The sequence below is a fragment of the Eubalaena glacialis genome, chromosome X (assembly GCF_028564815.1).
Source record: "Eubalaena glacialis isolate mEubGla1 chromosome X, mEubGla1.1.hap2.+ XY, whole genome shotgun sequence".
Lineage (NCBI taxonomy): Eukaryota > Metazoa > Chordata > Mammalia > Artiodactyla > Balaenidae > Eubalaena > Eubalaena glacialis.
The window spans coordinates 38,312,862-38,338,263 of NC_083736.1; the positions used below are offsets into that span (position 1 = coordinate 38,312,862).

Consider the following 25,402-nt stretch of genomic DNA (forward strand, 5'->3'; position numbering starts at 1 on the left):
ACTCTAAGTGACATGTCTTTCAAGAGTGAATGTAAGTTGAACTGTACAATAGAACAAGTAATTACATAAGAATTATATTTGGTAGGCTACATTATGATGGTGTACTCCATAAAAATCTGCTCTTTATTTCATAATTTTGACATTAGTTTTGGCTGTAGTGAGTCTGTGGTGCTTATTTCACCTTTAATAGATATAAGTAACATGGGAGGCTGCTACATTGTGGTGGGAAGAAGGTCCAGGACAAGAGGTCCAAAACATCTCCCTCTGCTTGCCAGGGCCTGTCACTCTGCACCCCCCACCCCGCCCCAATCCAAAGCCTAATTTGAACACAGATTTTGAATATACACGGTAAAAAATGGCCTGGTCTACTATGACTTTCCTTTCCCCTGTGCTGTAGAGAAATCCAATACAGCTGGCTATGACTCAGCTACACAGGAAAGAGGCTTCTGACACTGCTGATGTCAGCAGAGTTGAGGTCAGTGAGAAACTAGTTCAGAAGCATGCACAACTGCAAAGGTTTTCTTTAAACATCTGCTCGATAAGAAACAGGAGACAAAGGATTGAAAGGAGAATGTTCAAGCCCATACTGCTAAAGATGGGCAAAATGTTTCTAAGCTCTGCTGCATGTGAACATTTTCCTAGCTCTCAGTTTTTATGAATGTTGTGTAAGTTCAAGTCCACACAAATGATGGTACCAGATATATTCTGATTATAAAAGAATACCCTTTATTTGTGCATTAATAAATAAGTTAATGAACTGAAAGTCAATCTTAGAAAAAGAGACTTTCATTTACTCACAAGCATTTTTTGCAGCTGTTCCACTGTTTGGTTAGCCACACTGATGCCATTGATTTCTCGAATTTCATCTCCGACATGAAGTGTACCTAAGAAATTACACAAAATTATAAACATGAAATGATATATACTTTCATAATAATAAAATCCAAAGGCAGCAACGTAAGTAATTAAAAAAATTAAGCTAAATACTGAAGGCCAATATTTCAGAACCAGGTACAAGTTAGGCTCACATAGTAAACTCACCAAAACAGATACACATAACTTATGGAAAACACAGTTTTGAAAGATGGCTGTAGAAATCTGCTTATTTTTCTGAGAGAGGCAGTGTGTATATAGTGGTTGAAAACTACAACTTCTAGATGCAGCCTGTCTGGGTTCATATCTCTGCTTCATCACTTATACTAGCTTTAAGATCTTGGGTAACTTACTGAAACTTTCCATGTCTTGGTTTTCACATTTGTAAAATGGAGATGAAAACAGTATCTATCTCATAGGATTGTTATGAGGATTAAATGAGTTTAATACATGTAGAGGGCTTAGAACTGTTCTTGGCACACAGTCAGTACCATTTAAGTGTTTGCTGTTATTATCATTATTATCTACCAAATATGATACAAAGGCTGTTGATTTTCAAAGAATTATGATATGATAATATCTGTGTAACAACAAATTTATATTAGACATACTGCAACCTTTTAATAATAACTTGGTAGGCATTTCAGGGTCCTGTAATACTTCAACTAGAAAAAGTGACCGAGAACCAATGGTTAAATAGTGTTATGTAAAATTTTGCTTTCTTATTTATGAATTGTGCACGTTTACTTATTGACCTGACTTCATCATGAAAAGCTCATTGTATCTTTAAGAGGTACACACTAAAATGCATATAAATAAAATAAGGCGCCTGGTATTTGCTTCAAAGTAATCCAGGGGGGTGGGCAGTAGGGCAAATACAGATGAAACCAGTGTGCCCATGAATTAACAATAATTCTACCTGGCTTATGGGTATGTGGGCGATCACTTCACTGTTCTTTCCACTTTTCTCTACTTCAACTGACTGCACTGTTTTCTCTACTCATGTTTGAAAGTTAACATAATAAAACATAAAAATTTGGGGACTTTTGTTTCAAATATGGTTGATTAGGCACTCATAGACTTTCTTACAACTACATATCCCATCTAGGGCACACCTCTTGAAGTGTTACTGGTCTCACAAAAGGAATGCAAATTCCCAAGAACACTTCCCACTTTCATCCCCACTCTCCCCTCCACACAAAAGAACCCTGTGAGCTGCATCCAGAGTGGTGGCAAAGTAAGGATGGAATGAAATAGTGGGAGGGGTAAATACCATTGCTGCAATGCCTGCTGGCCGGATTCTGAGCCTTGGGCCAATAGCAAGTTAGAGAAGCTGAGCCTAGGATTCTGTAGGGAGCCAAGACCCAGATCAGTGGTACTCCATGGCAGCTGGTAGAACAAGGAACAAACCCTTTCTGGAGGAAAGCGTTTCCGTTTAGGCCCCCAAGACTCCCACTGATTTGAACAAGCAATAGGCTTACAATCAAAGATCACCAAACATACAATAAGGCAAACTACTATGCGAGTCATCAGAAAGAGAAAAAACAGATTTAGATCCTCGAGGAGGATAGATATTGGAATGGTCAGATATAGAATACAAGAATACCTTGTTTTCTTGTGCCTTGCTTTACTGTGCCTCAAAGATACTGCATTTTTTATAAATTGAAGGTTTGTGGCAACCCTGTGTTGAGCAAGTCTATCTGCGCCATTTTTCCAACAGCATTTGCTCACTTCATGTCTCTGCATCATGTTTTGGTAATTCTCTCAATACTTCAAACTTTTTCATCATTATTATATTTGTTATGGTGATCTGTGATGAGTGATCTTTGCTGTTACTATTGTAATTGTTTTGGGGGTGTCATGAACTGTGCTCATATACGATGGCAAACTTACCTGATTGTTGAAATGACAACAAAGGATTTAGAATATTACATAAAGTTAGTTGATAAAGCAGTGGCAGGGCTTGAGAGAACTGACTACAATTTTGAAACAGGTTCTACCATGGGTAAAATGCTATCAAACAGCACTGCATGCTACAGGGAAATCATTTGTGAAAGGAAGAGTCAATCAATGAGGCAAACTTCATTGTTGTCTTCTTTTAAGAAATTGCCAGAGCCACCTCAAGCTTCAGCAACCACCACCCTGATCGATCAGCAGCCATCAACATCTAGACAGTACCCTCCACCAGGAGCAAAGATTATGATTTGCTGAAGGCTTAGATGATGGTTAGCATTTTTTAGCAATAAAGTAATTTTTAATTAAAGTATGTATATTTTTTAGACATAATGCTATTGCACGCTTAATAGATGAAAGCATAGTGCAAACAACTTTTATATGCACTGGGAAACAAAAAAATTCATGTGACTCACTTTATTGTGGTGGTCTGAAACCAAACCTGTAATATCTCCAAGGTATGCCTATGTAAAATAGCTATATGTTAAATATTAGGGGAAAGAAAGGGACCTATTTACAAGGATGAACATGCAACAAGAGATTATCAGGTGTGAACAGACAGATCTGAAAATAAAAAGAAGAACAAGTGACTAGTACCTCTAGAAAGGAAAAATATAATTGGTAGCATAAGCCAATGAACAGATGAGCTGAACAGGAGTTCATATATGGCTGAAGAGAGTTTCAGTGAACTGGAAGACATAACCAAATAAATTGTCTAGAATGCAGTTCAGAGAAATAAGGAGATAAGGAAAATAGGAAACAAGAAATAAAGAAAATATGAAAAAGATATTAAGAGATATGGAGGGTACGTCTAACATACATCTACCTAGAGTTCAGAAGGAGAGAACAGAGAGAATGGAGAAGAGGCAATATTTGAAGAAACATGGTTGTAAATTTTCTTGAACTGATGAAAACATGATTACACAGCTCCAGGAAGAATAATGTATCCCAAGTAGGATAAATAAAAAGAAATCCATGCTGGGAGGTAGTAAAACTACAGAACGTCAAAGACAAAGACCTTAAAAAGTCCAGGGGGAAAGGAGAGATCACCTACAAAGCAAGGACAGTTATAGTGACACCAGACTTCTCGATATCAAACCACAGATGCCAAAAGAAAACAGAATGGTAACCATTAATTTAAAACTGTGCTCTCAGCAAAAGTAATCAAGATTGAGGCTGACATAAAAGGGGAAATTGACAGTAACACAATAATAGTAGGGGACTTTAACACCCCACTTTCACCAATGGACAGATCATCCAAAATGAAAAAAGGAAACACAAACTTTAAATGACACATTAAACAAGATGGGCTTAATTGATATTTATAGGACATTCCATCCAAAAACAACAGAATACACTTTCTTCTCAACTGCTCATGGAACATTCTCCAGAATAGATCATATCTTGGGTCACAAATCAAGCCTTGGTAAATTTAAGAAAATTAAAATGGTATCAAGTATCTTTTCCGACCACAGCGCTAAGAGATTAGATATCAATTACAGGAAAAAAACTGTAAAAAGTACAAACACATGGAGGCTAAACAATATGCTACTAAATAACCAAGAGATCACTGAAGAAATCAAAAAATACCTAGAAACAAGTGACAATGAAAACACGACGACCCAAAACCTATGGGATGCAGCAAAAGCAGTTCTAAGAGGGAAGCTTATAGCAATACAATCCTACCTCAAGAAACAAGAAACATCTCAAATAAACAACCTAACTTTACACCTAAAGCAATTAGAGAAAGAAGAACCAAAAAACCCCCAAAGTTAGCAGAAGGAAAGAAATCATAAAGATCAGATCAGAAACAAATGAAAAAGAAATGAAGGAAACAATAGCAAAGATCAATAAAGCTAAAAGCTGGTTCTTTGAGAAGATAAACAAGATTGATAAACCACTAGACAGACTCATCAAGAAAAAAAGGGAGAAAACTCAAATCAACAGAATTAGAAATGAAAGGAGGAGAAGTAACAACTGACACTGCAGAAATACAAAGAATCATGAGGGATTACTACAAGCAACTCTATGCCAATAAAATGGACAACCTGGAAGAAATGGACAAATTCTTAGAAAAGCACAACCTTCTGAGACTGAACCAGGAAGAAATAGAACATATAAACAGACCAATCACAAGCAGTGAAATTGAGACTGTGATTAAAAATCTTCCAACAAACAAAAGCCCAGGACCACATGGCTTCACAGGCGAATTCTATCAAACATTTAGAGAAGCGCTAACACCTATCCTTCTCAAACTCTTCCAAAGTATAGCAGAGGGAGGAACACTCCCCAACTCATTCTACGAGGCCACCATCACCCTGATACCAAAACCAGACAAAGATGTCACAAAAAAACTACAGACCAATATCACTGATGAACAGAGATGCAAAAATCCTCAACAAAATACTAGCAAACAGAATCCAACAGCACATTAAAAGGATCATACACCATGATCAAGTGGGGTTTATCTCAGGAATGCAAGGATTCTTCAATATACGCAAATCAATCAATGTGATACACCATATTAAGAAATTGAAGGAGAAAAACCATATGATAATCTCAATAGATGCAGAAAAAGCTTTTGACAAAATTCAACACCCATTTATGATAAAAACTCTCCACAAAGTAGGCATAGAGGGAACTTACCTTAACATAATAAAGGTCACATATGACAAACCCACAGTAAACATCATTCTCAATGGTGAAAAACTGAAACCATTTCCTCTAAAATCAGGAACAAGATAAGGATGCCCACTCTCTCCACTATTATTCAACATAGTTCTGGAAGTTTTAGCCACAGCAATCAGAGAAGAAAAAGAAATAAAAGGAATCCAAATCAGAAAAGAAGTAAAGCTGTCACTCTTTGCAGATGACGTGATACTATACATAGAGAATCCTAAAGATGCTACCAGAAAACTACTAGAGCTAATCAATGAATTTGGTAAAGTTGCAGGATACAAAATTAATGCACAGAAATCTCTTGCATTCCTATACACTAATGATGAAAACTCTGAAAGAGAAATTAAGGAAACACTCCCATTAACCACTGCAACAAAAAGAATAAAATACCTAGGAATAAACCTACCTAAGGAGACAAAAGATCTGTATGCAGAAAACTATAAGACACTGATGAAAGAAATTAAAGATGATACCAACAGATGGAGAGATATACCATGTTCTTGGATTGGAAGAATCAATGTTGTGAAAATGACTCTACTACCCAAAGCAATCTACAGATTCAATGCAATCCCTATCAAACTACCACTGGCATTTTTCACAGAACTAGAACAAAAAATTTCACAATTTGTATGGAAACACAAAAGACCCCAAATAGCCAAAGCAATCTTGAGAAAGAAAAATGGAGCTGGAGGAATCAGTCTCCCTGACTTCAGACTATACGACAAAGCTACAGTAATCAAGACAGTATGGTACTGGCATTAAAACAGAAATATAGATCAATGGAACAGGATAGAAAGCCCAGAGATAAACCCACACACATGTGGTCACCTTATCTTTGATAAAGGAGGCAAGAATATACAATGGAGAAAAGACAGCCTCTTCAATAAGTGGTGCTGGGAAAACTGGACAGCTACATGAAAAAGAATGAAATTAGAACACTCCCTAACACCACACACAAAAATAAACTCAAAATGGATTAAAGACCTAAATGTAAGGCCAGACACTATAAAACCCTTAGAGGAAAACATAGGAAGAACACTCTTTGACATAAATCACAGCAATATCCTTTTTGACCCATCTCCTAGAGAAATGGAAATAAAAACAAAAATAAACAAATGGGACCTAATGAAACTTAAAAGCTTTTGCACAGCAAAGGAAAACATAAACAAGACAAAAAGACAACCCTCAGAATGGGAGAAAATATTTGCAAATGAAGCAACTGACAAAGGATTAATCTCCAAAATTTACAAGCAGCTCATGCAGCTCAATATCAAAAAAACAAACAACCCAATCCAAAAATGGGCAGAAGACCTAAACAGACATTTCTCCAAAGAAGATATACAGATTGCCAACAAACACATGAAAGGATGCTCAACATCACTAATCATTAGAGAAATGCAAATCAAAACTACAATGAGGTATCACCTCACACTGGTCAGAATGGCCATCATCAAAATATCTACAAACAGTAAATGCTGGAGAGGGTGTGGTGAAAAGGGAACTCTCTTGCACTGTTGGTGGGAATGTAAATTGATACAGCCACTATGGAGAACAGTATGGAGGTTCCTTAAAAAACTAAAAATAGAACTACCATATGACCCAGCAATCCCACTACTGAGCATATACCCCGAGAAAACCATAATTCAAAGAGTCATGTACCACAATGTTCATTGCAGCTCTATTTACAATAGCCAGGACATGGAAGCAACCTAAGTGTCCATCAACAGATGAATGGATAAAGAAGCTGTGGCACATATATACAATGGAATATTACTCAGCCATAAAAAGAAACGAAATTGAGTTACTCGTAGTGAGGTGGATGGACCTAGAGTCTGTCATACAGAGTGAAGCAAGTCAGAAAGAGAAAAACAAATACCGTATGCTAACACATATATATGGAATCTAAAAAAAAAAAACATAGTTCTGAAGAACCTAGGGGCAGGTCAGGAATAAAGACGCAGACATAGAGAATGGACTTGAGGACACGGGGAGGGGGAAGGGTAAGCTGGGACGAAGTGAGAGAGTGGCATGGACATATATACACTACCAAATGTAAAAAAATAGCTAGCGGGAAGCAGCTGCATCACACCGCACGGGGAGATCAGCTTGGTGCTTTGTGACCACCTAGAGGGGTGGGATAGGGAAAGTGGAAGGGAGATGCAAGAGGGAGGGGATATGGGGATATATGTATACATATAGCTGATTCACTTTGTTATACAGCACAAACTAACACAACATTGTAAAGCAATTATACTCCTATAAAGATGTTCAAAAAAAAAAAAAGATTGAGGCTGAAATGAAATATTTACAGATAAACAGCACCTGAGGGAGTTTATCAACAAGAGACTATCACTAAAGGAACTTTAAAGGATATAGTTTAGGAAGAAAGAAAAATGCTCCCCAAAGGATGGTCTGCAATGCAAAAAGGAATGATGAGCAAATAAAATTGTAAACATTTATGTAAATCCAAACAAAAATGGTCATGTATTTTAAGAGTAATTTCAAATTTGTGGATTTAAAACAGGACAGAACGAAAGTGCTGGGCAAGTATAATATGCAAGTCAAGACTGGGATCTAACTTGATGTTCCAATGTCTTTGTATTCTTTGGGAGTGGGAATAACATACTGTTTCACTTTAGTATATGTCAAGTCAAATGTGCATGACAAAATTTCAAGGTAACCACCTAAAAAATAGAAATAGAGTGCTGGAATTCTAATTTACCTGCGGGTGGGGGGATGGAACAAAAATGAAGGAAAAATATCAATTAAAATATGGAATAAATATGTTAAAAAGCAAGATGATAGAAATCATCAAAATAAATATTAATGGACTAACCTTGCCCATTAAAAGATAGCAATCATCAGAGTGCATTACAAAATGAAAAACCCAAATTTGGAAATGTTTGTAAGACACACTCTACAGCATACAGGCACAGAATGGTTAGAAATAAAAGGAGGGAAGAAGACATGCTAGGAAATACTAAAATTAAGCTGGAATAACTATATTAATATAAAATAGGTTTTAAGTAGAAAGTATATTAAGGATAGACATGGTTACCAGGCACTTCTATGCTCCTAATAAAACAGCTTTGAATATATAAAACCAAAAGTGAGAGATCTATAAGCAGAAATAGAGAAACTCTACCATGATAATTGGAATATTTCAACAATTATTGATAGGTCAAACAGACAAAAAATTAGTCAATATATAGAATATTTGAACAAAAAAATTAACCTCAAGCAATCATGTAGAGAACTCTGCATGCAACAATTAAAGAATAGTCAAAAAAAAAAAAAGACTAAACAGTCTTCTTAAGTACACATGGACCATTTACAAAAATGATTAAAGTGCTATGCCATAAAGCAAGTCTGAACAAACCTCAAAGAAATGGTGTCATACAGACCACATTCTCTGACCCCAATGCAATTAAGTTAGAAGTAAAACATAAAAAGATATACAGGAAATCCTCTTCAATGTGGTACATAAAAATATTTCTAAATAACTTGTGGGTCAATGAAAAATATAACACTAGAAATTCAAAAATACTTAGAACTGAATCACAATAAAAATGCTTCATATCGTAACTGGTGGGATACTGATAAAACAGTACTTAGACAGGTAGAGTTTAACCTTAAATGCATATATTAGAGATGAAGAAAGACTGGAATAAATGAACTAAGTGTTGAATTTTAAAAGTTAGATAAAACCAATAGAAAGTAGAAGGAAGGAGAAAATAAAAATTCGGTCATAAAACAATAAAATAGAAGATAAATATACAATGGAGAGAATTAACAGAACCCAAAGTGGGTTTTTGAACAAACCTCTGGTAAGTTGATCAAGAGAAAAGAGACAAGGCACAAATAAATATTAGGAATAAAGGGTACATAATTACAGAGACAGCAGAAAATAAAAAGGTAAGTGGACACTAAGAAGACGCTTACTAGAATAATTTTAAAAACTTAAGATTTTTTCAGAAAAATGTAATTTACCAGAGCTCACTCAAGATATAGAAAGGCTGAATAGCCTTATGAATGTTAAAGAAATTGAAACAGTGGTAAAAAAAAAAAATCTTCCTTGAAAGAAACCAAACACAAAACACTAGCCCCTGATAGTTTTATAGGCAAGTTCTACTAAACTTACAGGCTACAAATCATTCCAATATTATACAATATTCAGAGAACTCATGAAGAGAGGTTCTCCAAGTCATTTTATGAGGCCAATGTAACTTTGAAACTAACATCAGACAGAGAAACACAGGAAAGGAAAATTAACTACAGGCCAGTCTCACTCCTAATTACAATCACAAAAATCTTAAACAAAATAATAGCACATAGAATCAAGCAGTACATACCAAAAGATAATACACAATGACTAAGCTGGGTTTATCTGAAAAATGCCAGGCGCGGGGTGGTTATCATTAGGATGTCTTTAAAAAGTCATTCACCACATTAATAGGTAAAAAGAAAAAAAATCATCTCAGCAGATGCAGAAGAAGCATTTGATAAAATTCAAAACCCAATCATAATTAAAATGTCCAGCAACTAAGAATATAAGAGAACTTCTTCAGCTCTAATAAAAGGTATCTACTAAAAATCTATAGTAAATATTCTTCTTCATGGGGAAACTTTGGAAAGCTACCTTTTAAAAACAAGAATAGGACAAGGATGTTCACTATACCACTTCTATTAAAGACAGCAGGTTTTTGCCAGTGCGGTAATATAAGAAAAAGAGATTAAAGAAATAACGGTGTTGTGACTTTACTGAATTTATAGCAAGTTATTGAAAATAATAAACAAAAAATTCATACAGGAATTTAAAACCAAACATCCTCCTGTGTGAGTGCTATCCACTCATGAAACCTACAGATTCCTCTGAAGGCAGCAGTAACGCCAGACACAGCAGTCATCTCTAAAGAGGACAAGAAGGCACTAAAAGGCTTATGGTGTTACCTCTTGCTCTCCAGGGTTAAGGAAAGAAGTGTTAAGTACAAAAATAACACGATCTCAAAGAAAGGAAGTCTAATTTTTGGACAGGAGAATCATTTTTGGATCAGGCTCTAAATACTAATGCATATAACTCAGTCCTTTCAAAGAGGAGCCTAAACCTACATGTCTAAATCCCGTCCACCTGAGGGTTAACAATAGTTCCTCTTTCTCAAAAAATCATTCTTTGTCTACTTCAGTCCTTAGTGTATTCCCTTCTCAGAATGACTGCACTTATTGTAGCAGGTATTAAGAACTTAATCACAGGTTTGATATCTCTTATTTTACCATTTAAATTTTATATTGTTATTTATCAAATTCTAATTTCCTAATTTACAAATAGTATATCTCATTCCTGAATGAATGAGAGAGCAATTCTTCAACTGTCATTTAACTTTGCAAATATATATCTATCTATCTTATATCCCAGTACAGATGTCTTCCACATATCCTGAGGCCTGATACGATAATGCTTTAGTTTATCTCCCATGGCCTCTAATAAGTCAGGATCTAAAGAGTGACTCAGAGATGCTCCTGCAACAAAACTATAATACACCCTCCCTTGAGTATCTACAGATTGGAGCATGTGGAGATGAATAAAAGCGAATGGAGGCCAACAGTGATTAAAACCAAAGACAGATAACTTAAATAAATCATTTATATAAAACATAAATGAAACTGATCTTTTATATGGATCATAAAACACTAGGCTACAGGAAAAAAATTAAGGAAGGAAAGAAGGAATTATATATGGAACTTACCTTGCCTATGAATCATGCCCCCATGCATGATTCTTGCAACAATACAGTGATTTAGCTCATTCATTTTTAAAGTGATTCCCTGTAAAAAGTTAAACAAAAACAGAATTACTATAAGAGGCACTTCTTTTTATATTTGTGATTTTGCTGTAGATAACCTTAATTACAAAAGTTAGGGAAACATTAAAGAAAATATGGAAAATGGAGGAGAAAACTCCATTATGCCATGACAGAAATATTAATTTTGATATTTTGATTACTATAATAATAGTACACATACATTTTGTATAATGCTTTTTAATCCTGTAATTATTTTCCATGTTGCTAATAATTTAAAACTTTTTTATCGATGTAGAATTGACATATGCTTACGTAGAGTGTACAATTTGACAAGTTTGATATATGTATACATGTGTGAAACCATCACCACAATCAGGATAATGAATATGGCCATCACTCCCAAAAGTTTCCTCATGCCCACTGGTAATCTACTCACATCCCTCCATGCCCTGCTCCCCCACCTCAACATCCCTAAGCAACCATTGATATGTTTTCACTGGCTATAGATTAGTTTGCACTTTCTATAAATGAACTCATACAGTATGAACTCTTTTATGTTGCTTTTTTTTCACTCACAACGTGAGATTCAACTACATCATTGCATGTATCAATAGTTCATACTGTGTTCTTGCTGAATATTCCACTGTATGGATATACCATTTTGTTTATCCATTCACCCACTGAATTGCTTCTAGCTTTTGTCTCTTATAAATAAAGCTGTATTAATGGATTAGTCTCCGCTTGGCCATGATGTATTTTTCCTTTTTTAAGATATGGATTTGTTTAAAATTTTTGCATCTATATTCACGAGGATTACTGGTCTACAGTTTTCTTTTCTTGTAAAATGTCTGTTTTTGGTATCAGGGTAATGCTAGCTGCCTCTTCCTCCTTCTCCTTCTCATCAAAAATAGTAAGTTGGGAAGAATTCCTTCTTTTCAATGTTTTGGGAAGAGTTTGTATACAATTGGTACTGTTTCTTTATTACATGTTTGGTAGAATTTACCAGTAAAGCCATCTTGGCCTGGAGTTTTCTTTGAGGGATGTTTTTTAACCTAAATTCAATTTTTAAATAGTATAGGGCAATTCAGTTTTTTCCTTTTTAAGTGAACTTTGGTAGTTTCTGTCTCCCAGTGAATTTGTCTATTTCATTTAGGTTGTTGAATTGATTGACATAAAGTTGTTTACCATATTTCCTTATTATTCTTTTTATATCTGTAGAATCTGCAGTAATGTCACTTTTCTTATGAATGATACTGGTAATTAGTGTGTTTTTTTCCCTTGACTGATCTGATCTTGTCAAAGGAAAAGTTTTATTGATTTTTTCTATTGTTTTTATTTTCTATTTCATTGATTTCCACTTTGATCTTTATTATTTCTTTTCTTTTACTCACTTTGGGTTTAATTTGCTCTTTTTGTTCTAGTTTCTTAAGGTAGAAGCTGAGGTCATTGTTTTAAGATATTTCTTCTTTTTAACATTGGTGTTTAGTGCTACACATTTCTCCCTAAGTACTGCTTTAGCAGTATCCCATAAGTTCTGGTATGTTGTGGTTTCATTTTCATTCACTTCAAAATACTTTAAAATTTCCCTTTTGATTTCTTCTTTCATCCATGGGTTATTTAGAATTGGATAATTTAGTTTTCAAGTGCTTGGGGATTTTCCCAGACATCTTTCTGTTATCCATTTCTAATTTAATTCCACTGTGGTCTGAGAATATACTTTGATATTAATAGAGTCACTCCGGCTTCCTTTTGATTAATGTCATCATCAAAGTATATCTTTTTCCATCCTTTTCCTTTGAAAAGATTTGTCTTCATGTATAAAGCATTTCTTGCAGGCAATATATAATTTGGTTTTGCTTTCTCCTCACACCCTAACCTGACAACCTCTGCTTTTTAATTTGGGGAATTTAGACTATTTACATTTAATATGATTACTGATACAGTCAGGTATAAATATATCTTCTTGCTATTTGATTTCTATTTGTCCCATCTGTCGTATGTTCCCTTTTTCCTCTTTTTCTGCCTTCTTTTGGATTTATTTTCATACTATTTTCTCTCCTGTTTTCTTATTAGCTATAATTGTTGTATTGTTTTAGTGGTTGCTTTAGGGTTTATAGCATACATCTTTAACTTATCAGTCTACCTTCAAGTGATATTATACCATGTCATGTACAATATAAGAACCTTATAACATTATACTTCCACTTCCTTCCTCCTGACCTTTGTGCTGTTATACATTTTACTTTTACATGTTAAAAAACCCCAAACAGGGCTTCCCTGGTGGCCCAGTGGTTGAGAATCCTTCTGCCAATGCAGGGGACACGGGTTCAAGCCCTGGTCTGGGAGGACCCCACATGCCACGGAGCAACTAAGCCCGTGAGCCACAGCTACTGAGCCTGCGCGTCTGGAGCCCGTGCTCCGCAACGGGAGAGGCCGCGACAGTGAGAGGCTCGCGCACCGCAATGAAGAGTGGCCCCCGTTCGCCGCAACTGGAGAAAGCCCTCGCACAGAAACGAAGACCCAACACAGCCAAAAATAAATAAATAAATAATTAAAAAAAAATAAAGATTAGGAGACTGACCACCTGAGAGGAGATTAAGGGAGTGCAGCCCCCCCCTTCACACCCTGATCTTGTCAAAGACCCCACCCTTGAACCATTGTTAAAAAAAAACAAAACCCAAACACATTGCTATTATTTTTGTTTAGACTTCCATTTATCTTTTAGAGAGATTTAAATGATAAGGATGTCCTTTAACATTTCTTATACTGTAAGTCTACTGAATTATTTCAGTTTTGGTATGTCTGAAAATGTTTTTATTTTACCTTTATTTTTTGATAGATACCTTTGCTGGGTTTAGAATTCTAACCTGAGAGTTTTTTTTTTCCCCTTTCAGTACTTTAAAGTCATTGTTCTTCTTAATTGTACTGTTTCTCATAAGAAATCTGATATCATTCTTATCTTTGTTCCCCTGTATGCAACATTTCTTTTTTACCTCTGTTTTTAAGACCTATTTATTACAGGTTCTAAGCAGTTTGATTATGATGTACCTTGGTGTTGTTTTCCTCATGTTTCTTGTGCTTGGGGTTCATTGTGATTCTTGCATCTGTGGATTTATAGTTTTCATCAAGTTTGGAATGTTTTCAGTCATTATTTCTTCAAATATATTTCCTGTTTCTTCTTCACTGTCTTCTCCTTCATAGACTCCAATTAACCAAATATTAGGCTGCTTGAAGTTGTCCCACAGCTCAGTGATATTCTTTTCATTTTTTAAAATTCTTTTCCTTTCTGTGTTTTGTTTTGGATAGTTTCTATTGCTGTGTCCTTTGAGTTCACTAATCTATTCTTCTGAAATGTCTAATCTGCCATTTATCCCATAGTGCAATTTTTCTGCTAATTCTAATATCTTTGTCAGTTGCATGTCAGTTTTGATTGATTATTCTCCACATTATAGGTCACATTTTCCTGCCTCTTTACATGCTTAGTAATGTTTGATTAGATTGAAGACATTGTGAATTTTATCTTATTGCATGCTAGATTTTTTTTTTATTCCTGTAAATATTCTTAAGCTTTGTCCTGGGATGTAGTTCAGTTACTTGGAAATAGTTTGATCCTTTGGGTCTTGCTTTCATGATTTGTTAAGGCAGGTCTGGGGCAATTCTCTATCTAGGGCTACTTATTCCTCATTACTGAGGCAAGACCTTCCTAAGCACTCTATACAATGCCCCTTGAATTGGTTTTTCTAGTCTGGGTGGTGGGAACAGGCAGTGAGTGTTGGGCACTGTTCCCTCTCATCCTTTTGGATGGTCTTTCCTTGGCTCTGGGTAGGTTCCTTTCATAAATGTGCTGATCATTATTCAGGTGAATACCTGAGGGGGACCCTCTATAGATCTCTAGGGTTCTCTCTCTGTGCAGCTCTCTCCTCTTCAGTACTCTGTCCTATGAACTTTAGTTCTTTGGTCTTCCCAAGCCCTCAGCTCTGTCTCTTCAGGGAGTCTGCCTGCTCTGCCTCAGTTCCCCCTCACTGTGCTGTGACTTGGAAACTCTCTCATGTCAGTAAGGTGGGGCAACCATAGTGCTCACCTTATTTGCTTCCTGTTTCTTAGGGATCACTGTCCTTTGCTGCCTGATGTCCAGTGTCTTGAAAACTGTTACTTCATTTTGTGTGTTTAAAATTTTTTTTGGTTGTTTCAGGTGAGAGGGTAAATCTGTTCCTGTTACTCCACCTTGGTTGGAAGTGGAAACTCTATATACTTAATGCCAGAATACTATTCTATGGAATAGATTACTTTTACTTTCCAATTATTCACCATTATATGAGAAGCTTTCATAAACATATTTTTGTACTAGACTTGGTTGATTCTAAGAGTCACATGGGGACTTTTTTTTTTTTTTGGCTGTGTTGGGTCTTCGTTTCTGTGCGAGGGCTCTCTCTAGTTGCAGCAAGCGGGGGCCACTCTTCATCGCAGTGCACGGGCCTCTCACTATCGCGGCCTCTCTTGTTGCAGAGCGCAGGCTCAGTAGTTGTGGCTCACGGGCCCAGTTGCTCCGCGGCATGTGGGATCTTCGCAGACCAGGGCTCGAACCCGTGTCCCCTGCATTGGCAGGCAAATTCTCAACCACTGCGCCACCAGGGAAGCCTGGACCTTTTAAATAATATTAACTTTATTTATTTATTTTATATTTTATTTATTTATTTTTAGCTGCATTGGGTCTTTGTTGCTGCACGTGGGCTTTCTCTAGTTGCTGCAAGCGGGGCTACTCTTCGTTGTGGTGCACGTGCTTCTCATTGAGGTGGCTTCTCTTGTTGTGGAGCACAGGCTCTAGGCACGCGGGCTTCAGTAGTTGTGGTATGCGGGCTCAGTAGTTGTGGCTCGCAGGCTCTAGAGCGCAGGCTCAGTAGTTGCGGTGCATGGGCTTAGTTGCTCTGTGGTATGTAGGCTCTTCCCAGACCAGGGCTTGAATCCATGTCCCCTGCATTGGCAGGCAGATTCTTAACCACTGTGCCACAAGGGAAGTCCAATATTGAGTTTTAAACTCACTCTTTGGATTTAGATTCAGGAAGTGTGGAATAGAGCCCAGATCTGTATTTTTAACAAGCTCCCTTGGTGAAAACTGGTCTTAAATTTGAGATGATTAGGGGTAGCGGGACTCTGTCTTATCTTCTTCATTGGAAAATAACATTCTGTTAGAAAGTTCCATGAAAATATTTGAGATGTTATAATCTAGACTCTGTCTGAATTTGTACAATTCTATAAAATATAACTTTGCATGGTTCCTATTTTGTGGTTCTTAGAAGTGGTAGGCAAGCAATTTAAAAAACTGTTTTATCAAATGTTTCTAGTCCCACATTCAACTGTATTGTTCAAGTATCATTTCCAACTTGTACATTCAATCAGCATCTATGGTTACCAAGAGAAGGTGTTCCTGGAAAAATGTTGTAAATTAATGTGTAAGTCAAATCTAGCTTCAGAAGGGAAATGATAGTATGATGGGGGTTCCATCCTTGAAATTAATAAATTAATGTATTCATTCAACCAATATTACTGTGAACCTGTTACATGGCAGACACTCTGCTAGACACAGTAGTGAACGAGATAGACAGGGTCTCTCATGGCTAGGGAAAGTTCACCTCAAACCAACTGGAGTTAATATTTATTATTTTGTCTACTTCAAACATTTCTCTGCAGAGAGGAATTGATTCATGTTTTCTCTGTTCATAAGTTCCCAAATTCCAGGGAAAGGATTTGGCCCAGCTACCGCTGAACCTACCCCAGCTTGGGGTAAACTCCTGGCCTTTCTTTGTTTACATAAGCCTCTCCCCTGTTGTCTAAGCTATTTTAAGTTTGGTCTTTAACACTTGCAACTATGGGAGTACCAATCAATAGAGAAATAATTATAGGTGAGATGTTAAAAATGGGAAAACAAGGGTGTAACGGGAGTATAACACCCTTGGGAGATGGACCCAGCATACATAGTTGGATACATTGTAGAAGGTCCAAAAAGCAAAAGAGATCATACAGGTATATCCTGCATGGTAATATAATGTTTTTAATAGGACAAATAAGCAAGCAAATGAAGCTGTATTAAATGTAATAGAAAACTATATTATTGAAAATATATTTCATATAAAAATAATTTGTTTTTATGGCAACCAATTAAAAGAAGAAATACACACCTTCACTAGGATCACAGAAGATGGAAGACAGGAGGGCTTCTTTAAGGAGACTTTTAGGGGAAGATTCAAGGCCATTTTGTACTTTCTGAAAAATGTAACTCAGGGGTGCAGTTTTACGCTTTTACTCAGTCTATGTTTCTATGTAGTTAACCATACAGAAGATCAAGCAACTGTCATTGGGTTGCTTTAGAATATGACGATCACAAGACATTTCTGGGCCTCCTTCTTGTGGTCACTTCCACTTTCCTGTCTGCTCTGATTGGCTGAACATCACCCCCTCTCCTGCTTCTCTGACGCAGCCTTCTCTCCACTATAGCTCTGTCATAACTGTACCCGTTAAACAAACTGTGCTAAAGTGCATATTTACTTGTTTAATGTAGGTAGCCCTGGGACTTCCCTGGCGGTCCAATGGTTAAGACTCCACACCTCCAGTGCAGGGGGCACAGGTTCGATCGCTGGTCGGGGAACTAAGATCCCGCATGCCCCGCAGTGTGGCCCCCACTCCAAAAAAAAAAAAAGAAAAAAAGAAAAAAAAGTAGGTAGCCCTGTGGAAACTGAGTTCCATGAAGGGGCCATGTCTTATCTGCCACTACTTCATTGGCGTACAGTGATCTGCACATAGTATAGGCACTTAAAAAAATCTGCTCAATGAGTGAATGAATATATAAAATGAATGAGGGGAATATTAGACTTTCAGAGTTGGGTGGGATTTTGGGGATCGTGTAGTCAAGCACACTTTTGGTAATACTTGCTAAGCAAAGTATGAGCAAAATGAGGCCCACTGACATGAAGTGATTTGCCCGAGGTACCCAAAAGTTGCTACTGCACGCACTCTTTTAAGTCAAAGAGTTGCTTGGAGAGCACCAGATGGGTGAGGTGATTTGCATGTCCCCTGTCTGCTGTAAGTCCTGAGATAATATAGTATAACTGGCAAAGAACAGTAAATGAGAATTACAACCCGAATGTCTAGAGTTGAGGGCTTTCTGGAAATTGCAGTCATAGGATCACTGCTCTGTAACTCTTCCTATAACTTGGAAAGCAACTGGGCAACTTTCTTAAGTAATTTGTTTTCCTATATCCCAATATCCCTTTTCTATGCTCTGAGGAAAACATATGAATGCATACGTTTGAATGTTTTCCTTTTCCCTACAGAAATGATTTCTCCTAGAACTTGGGACTTTCCCAATACTCCCTGTCTCAGTGGGTAGCATCATTGTCCATCTGGCTGTGAAAAGCCTAAAGCTTAGGGTCATCCTCGATACTTGCTTCTCCCTCAGTCCCCAATGTCAATCCATTATCAAGGTCTTTTGTTAAATCTATTCACTTCTTTCCATTTGACATCCATCCCTCTAGTTCAGAGTTCCATCACCTCTCCCCTGTATTACTGCAATAACAGTCTCTTAACTGGTCTCCCTATATCCACTCTTGTCCCCCTCTAATCCATTCTCCAGAGTAATTATTTCTAAAATGAAAATCTGATCTTATCTCCCTGCTTAAAACTCTTTAATAGCCTCCCACTGTTTTTAAGATAAAAAACAGAATCAATACTTGTGAGGTCCTGTTCCTGCCGTACACCTTGTTTTCTACAGTCCAGCTGTGGTGCCTTCTTTCCATTTTAAAAACTATGCTAAGAGCCTTTTCACTAGCAGGTTTCTGCATATGCTACTTGGTTTGCCTGGATGGTCTCTACTCTCCCTGCCCCCTCTGTTCAGTTAACATCAAGGAGCCTTTCCTTGATCTTCCCAACCTATGAAAATTCTATGAGGATGAGGCAGGGTTCAGCATCATTCTATGCCAATGCTACACCTAAGTACTGAGAAAACGAATTCACATCAAATAGGTAGACATGAATGGAAGGAATTTTATTTTAGCAATGGCACTCAATTCTTTGAATGTCTTCCGAATTAGTCTTCCTTTAATTTTGTTGAAGGCAAAAGATCTGGAAACCACTAGACTTGTAAAAGGAATTTTAGACGTTCACTTTTTCAACACCAATTCCAATATTTCAAACTGTACCTTTCTTTGCTGCCCCAGAGGTTTTTACACTCTAGACTAATATATCAGGTCTGTCCTTTTTTGTTGTTGTTGAAGAGCAACTATGAAAGGAGAGGTGGGAAGGAAAGCCAACATACCTTAGGCATGGTGTCAGGCAGAACGATTTTAGGTGGGGGGGGGGGTATGGTGGTGGCCTATTTAGGATCTGGAAACTGATTTCTTTAAAACTATCCATGCCCTCCTTTCCTCCCCACCTCCTAGTAGTATAGGTGGAAGGTAGCTGCTCTAACTCATGCTGGGATTTTATGAGAATACAGAAAACTTTCTTTTCCTACTTACCATTGGTTCATCTGTGTTCTTTTGGAACTGGACCAGGCGAACTCTGGTCACGTTCTCCATATCCATGTCTCCATTTGCGCTTTCTGGAGAATCACCATTTAAATACGGAGAAGTGGGAGGAGGTGTAACCCTCAATGCTTCATCACTGTAAACTTCATGTGCCACTACATCGTGAGTCTGAAGTAAGGCCTGATATTTTACGAAGGAAATAAAATATTAATAATAGAACTATTGCAGCAGAAGTCTATTATATAAACATATATAAAATTATTCTTTGCCTCTCAAAGGTATCTCTCATCTAAAGAGAACTCAAAGCACATTACACCTAGATATAGCCATGCCATAATTTCTTTGTGATAAATAATCATGATAGATGCATTTTTAAAAATGAAGGAACAAATGAAAGAATGAGTGAGGCAATCAATGAATGGATGTGTTTGTTGACTATCTGGGTAAGAGGTGTTGTCTGATGCTATGAAAAAGTGCCCAACTAACTTGTTCAATTGAAGGCTGACATAATGCAATTTCAAATAATTTAGCAGAAAGACTCATCTGTACATAGAGCTGGCAAATTTGTGCTGGGGCTTAAAATGGAAACAAATTTAAAAAGAAACAGTGCAATAATTGGTGCATTGAGCAAATGTCTTTCATCAATGGTATTAACAATAACTCTGCTATATAACACAAAGGGTAATTTATAACATACATCTTAGTAAAAGAAATAAAAACACACAAATGTACCTGAAGAAATGTAATTTCCCAAAATATCACATGATATGGAGCTCAAAATCTAAACCTATTTAATGTTTTTGTTCATTTCTACTTTTTGGAGCACTTGCGTAAATAAAAAGTAAGTTGACAGTTATTATTATGACTTCTTTTTGCAAAGCCCATTAACAAAGAAAAAGTGATTTCTTTGTATTGATATCTCCATATGTCATCTTGGTGAAACTGGGTAATAAATATCCCTTGTTTCCCTAAAAAAGGCTATTCTTCCACTTACTGTACATTTTCTGCCATCATAAGAAAGTTTTTAATAAGCATGAATATTTGAACATTTCTTCTTCAAAGAGAATTTTACAGCTGAGTATCAGTATGTTTGGTGCTTTATGCATTATATTTTCTTGTGTACTAACTATAAATTCAGTTTTATTTTAATCTGTGATCTGTCTGGTAATGAAATATCTAGAGATAATGAAACGTAATTAAAATCACCTTAAAAGTATAGCTTGTAGCATCTCAAATTAAGTTATTTAATTAAAAGATTTACCAAAGTCATGACTTGGCTATTTTCACTTTAAAGGTACGCATACGACGCAAAAATAAGGTAACAATGTGGTAAAATCATAAAGATGATGTTGATTAGACATCAACAGAGCATGTGCTTGGAGCAATATACCCATTTTTTAAAACATCTTTATTGGAGTTTAATTGCTTTACAATGTTTTGAATTTGTAATGGAAATGCCAGATATTTCCAAGATCTCAGAGGGCTGGTCTAAACTGGGGTCTAGGTGAGGGGCACCGAGGGGCACTAAGCAGCGCAGCTTGAAATCAGGGCTCCACAATGGTCCTGGGGACCTTGGCTTCCTGACCAGTGCCCTGACTACACCTTGCACTAGTACCCCAGGCCAAAGTGGTGGTGGTTATGGTATGTGGGGAAATCCCTCTTTTTCCCATTTAACTGTAGCCACTTAAGAGACTAAGATTTAGGGCAGAAAGTAAAAATCAATAATAGACAAACTGAAAAACTTCATCTGTTAAAATTAGGTTCATTGTATTAATTATACATGTGTCTTCTATAAACAGTGAATTTTAAAACAATTTTTAAAAAACATGCTTTGTATGACTGGAGGATATATACCCAGGTAAACAGAGAACCAAGCTTCATTAGGATAATGCCAGTTACATGGGTTGGAGAAAGTGTTTGTACTGCTTTTTGCAAATGATTTCTATCCATCCTTTAAAATTATATAAGCAAACACTTGTATTTAATGTATTATTTATAAGGAAGGATAAGCCCACAATCACAAAAATAATACCAAAATTGAACTTTAAGAGAAAAATCCTTAAATTATATCACCAAATGAGGTCATACTTGATATTAACCGCTATTTGCCACTGTAAAAGACTGCTACCACAAAATGAAACTTAATCCAACGCATATGCAAACAAAAAAAAAGGGGTCACTTACAGATTGTTAAAAAAAAGAAGCCATTAAAAGAGAGTATGCCAAATAAAAAATAGGGAAATCAGAGTTTGAATATTTTTCTTCAAGTATGTCATGAGGTGTGATTCAGCAATTGTTACTAAGCTGAAATAGCTATTATTTTTAATTACATAAGAAGAATCATGTAATAGGAAACACTTCCATATGTATGTAAAAAGGACGTGGACAAGACAACTAAGAACTTCAGACCAAAGTGGGAAAAATTCATTTAAAATTTATAGGAAAGGGACTTCCCTGGTGGCGTAGTGGTTGAGAATCCACCTGCCAATGTAGGGGACATGGGTTTGATTCCTGGTCCGGGAGGATCCCACATGCCGTGGAGCAACTAAGCCCGTGCACCACAACTACTGAGCCTGAGCTCTAGAGCCTGCACCCCACAACTACTGAGTCTGTGTGCTGCAACTACTGAAGCCCATGTGCCTAGAGCCCGTGCTCTTTAACAAGAGAAGCCACCGCAATGAGAAGCCCGCGCACCGCGACGAAGAGTAGCCCCCGCTGGCTGCAACTAGAGAAAGTCCGCGCGCAGCAACGAAGACCCAATGCAGCCAAAAAACCAAAAACCAAAAACCAAAAAATAAAATTTATAGGAAAAAATATGAATTTTAGGTTTGAAAGTGGTTCCTCTGGCTTCTGAATTACAATTACAAACCATAAAATTAATCACTTAATAATGAAGCTTTCATATCAACCTAAGGTGATTTTTAACCATCTTGTTTTTTGGGAAAGTAGGATACAAATTTGCTTTTAAAAAATAGGATCTAGAAGAGAAAATTTTAAAGGAAAAAATTAAAGCACTGACATTCTATTCTGTTTATATTGTCTTTACCCTTAATGTTTTATATTTTACAATTGCAATAAGCAAAGGATCTGTTCTTTTTTAAAAAATAAGTCTTTCAAATGGAATAACTGAAGGATAGTGTAATAATATTTTTTATCATGACCTCTAGAGTACAGATTAAAAAAAAATTTAAATCTATACTTTTTTACTCTTAATTACTGTAAATATTTATAAGTATCTGTATTTTCAAGTATAAGGTAATCCAATATTAAATCCTCATTTTAATGATCAGAAAGCAAAGAAAAAGTCAGATAATTGAAGAAATAAGTATAAAATTATAAATATGCTAAGAATAACTCCCAAACCTTGGTATAATAAAAATTATAAGCATTAAAATATTTTCCTTTAGCTATTAATATTTCTTTTAAAATGCCAGATTTTGAAACCATGATCTTTCTTTTTAAATTTTTTATTTTTTACTGGAGTATAATTGCTTTCCAATGTTGTGTTAGTTTCTGCTGTACAATGAAGTGAATCAGCTATATGTATACCTATATCCTCTCCCTCTTGGACCTCCCTCCCCACCAATCCCACCCATCTAGGTCGTCACAGAGCACGGAGCTGAACTTCCTGGGCTTTATAGCATGTTCCCACTAGCTTTCTATTTTACGCATGGTAGTGTATATATGTCAATCTTGATCTCCCAATTCATCTCACCCTCTCCTTCCCCCACTGTGTCCACATGATCTTAAAATGCTTATAAGATAGAAACCTCCAGCATTTAAAAGTTTAACACAGTATATATAGCTTGGAATTATATTTGCCATATAGGACATTATCCAAACATATGCTTATTTGGGAATGACCAATGAGTTCAAATTAAGTTTGTAGGAAAATCGATACTCATTACAAGTCAACCCACATTTAAGAGCACAGGCTTTGGAGCCAGCAAGATCTGGGTTTTGAACCTCAGTGAGGCCACTTACTAGGTGGGTGACCTAAAGCAAGCCTCTTTGCCTTTCTAGGGTGCGGTTTCCTCTCTGAACTGTAAAATGGAGTTAATCACATCACTTCACATCCCAGCCATCAGCAAGTCCTGTCATGTCCACAACCATCTCTAAAGTAGAATCCCAATTTGCTCATTTTCCACCAGCCCCGTCCTTCTTCAAGCCACTACCACCTCACAACAGCCTCCTAATTGGTCTCCCTTTTTAAACTCTTAACCCCACTATAGACCATTCTCTACACAACAGCCCCAGCAATCTCTAAAGCACAGGTCTAACAATATTTTCCTGCTTGCAATCACTCAGTGTCATCCTACTGCAATCAGGAGAAAATCCAGACTCCTTACCATGGCCTGGAAGGCCCTACGTGGTCTGGCCTCTGCCACCCTCTCCAGCTCTTCTTGTACCACCCTTTCCCTTGTTTACTATATCCCAGCCACAATGGCCTTACTTCTGTACTTTAACCCTACAAAACTCTTTCCTGCCTCTGGGCCTTTGCATTTGCTCTTCCCCATGCTTGGACATTCAGAAAGCTGGTTCGTTCATATAACAAGTCTCAGCCCACATGTTGGCTCCTCAGAGGGGCTTTCCCCTGACCATCTGAAGTAGCTTCCACTTTACTATCATCTCTGCCCCATTATCCTTTTTTTTCATAGTTATTATCACTATATGAAGTTATATTGTTTGTTTACTTGCTCACTGTCTGTCTCTAGCTCACCTATCCACGTCTCACCTAGAATGGAAGTTCGTTTGTCCTATTCACCACTATCCTTAGTGCCCAGCACAGTGCCTGGCATATAGTAGGCATTTACATATTTGATGAGTAAATGAAAATGTCTTTTAAGTACCTAGCTGGGTGTTCAGAAATTACAAGAACTATTTATTATTTCTGAAAATGTTTACTAATAGCAGTGTACATATTAATTTCTCTCTGATGTCAGAAAAGCAAAATAAACCAAGGCTTCGAAGGTAGGTAAGTTGTGAGAGATGGGGCTGTCTGAGCTTTAATGGTTTTGAAAAAAACCTTAACCTTAAAAAAAGGATTTTATTTGGGTATATATTAATTTCTTTATTTAGCTTACTTCAAATCTGAAAGATCTATTGGTCTCAAATGGTCCTACATCATTCTTGGAATTGAGCTGAGGCTACTTATCAGTTTATAGACAGACATGTCTGTCCAAAACATACAGGCTTCTATCTACAGAAAACACACTGCACAGAACAGCCAGTTGAGGCGGGGCTAACCTACCTGCAAACAGGCAAGTTCCTAATCTACTCAATGTTTTACTGAGAACTTACTATGTGCCCTACACATGACAGATACTATGGAGTAACTAATAATATTCATTAGCTAACATTTATTAGGCATCAAGCATACATCAGGCACTGTGCTAAGCACAGTAGATGTATCATCTACTTAATTCTTATTCCAACTCCATGAGGCTGGCAAACAGCATCTTTACAACTATGACACAAAGTAAACAACAACAAAAAATTTTAGTGTATCTGGTATTATCTGGTATTGTAATCTTAACTGTCTGATATTATACGGCTAAAAGCACATTTGATGAAGAT

At 36.7% G+C, this 25,402-nt stretch overlaps 1 protein-coding gene across 8 annotated transcripts in view; it reads right to left on the minus strand.

Moving 5' to 3' along the window:
* The window catches only part of CASK (calcium/calmodulin dependent serine protein kinase), a 414,851-nt gene that overhangs the window by 38,327 nt on the left and 351,122 nt on the right, over positions 1-25,402 (minus strand). For all 8 annotated transcript variants that reach the window (XM_061179474.1, XM_061179472.1, XM_061179470.1 and 5 more), the window contains exons 14-16: positions 19,817-20,005; positions 11,250-11,328; positions 799-884 (exon numbers count right to left, since the gene is read on the minus strand). In XM_061179474.1, coding sequence (XP_061035457.1) covers positions 799-884; positions 11,250-11,328; positions 19,817-20,005 — 354 coding nt within the window. The remainder of the gene's footprint in view (positions 1-798; positions 885-11,249; positions 11,329-19,816; positions 20,006-25,402) is intronic.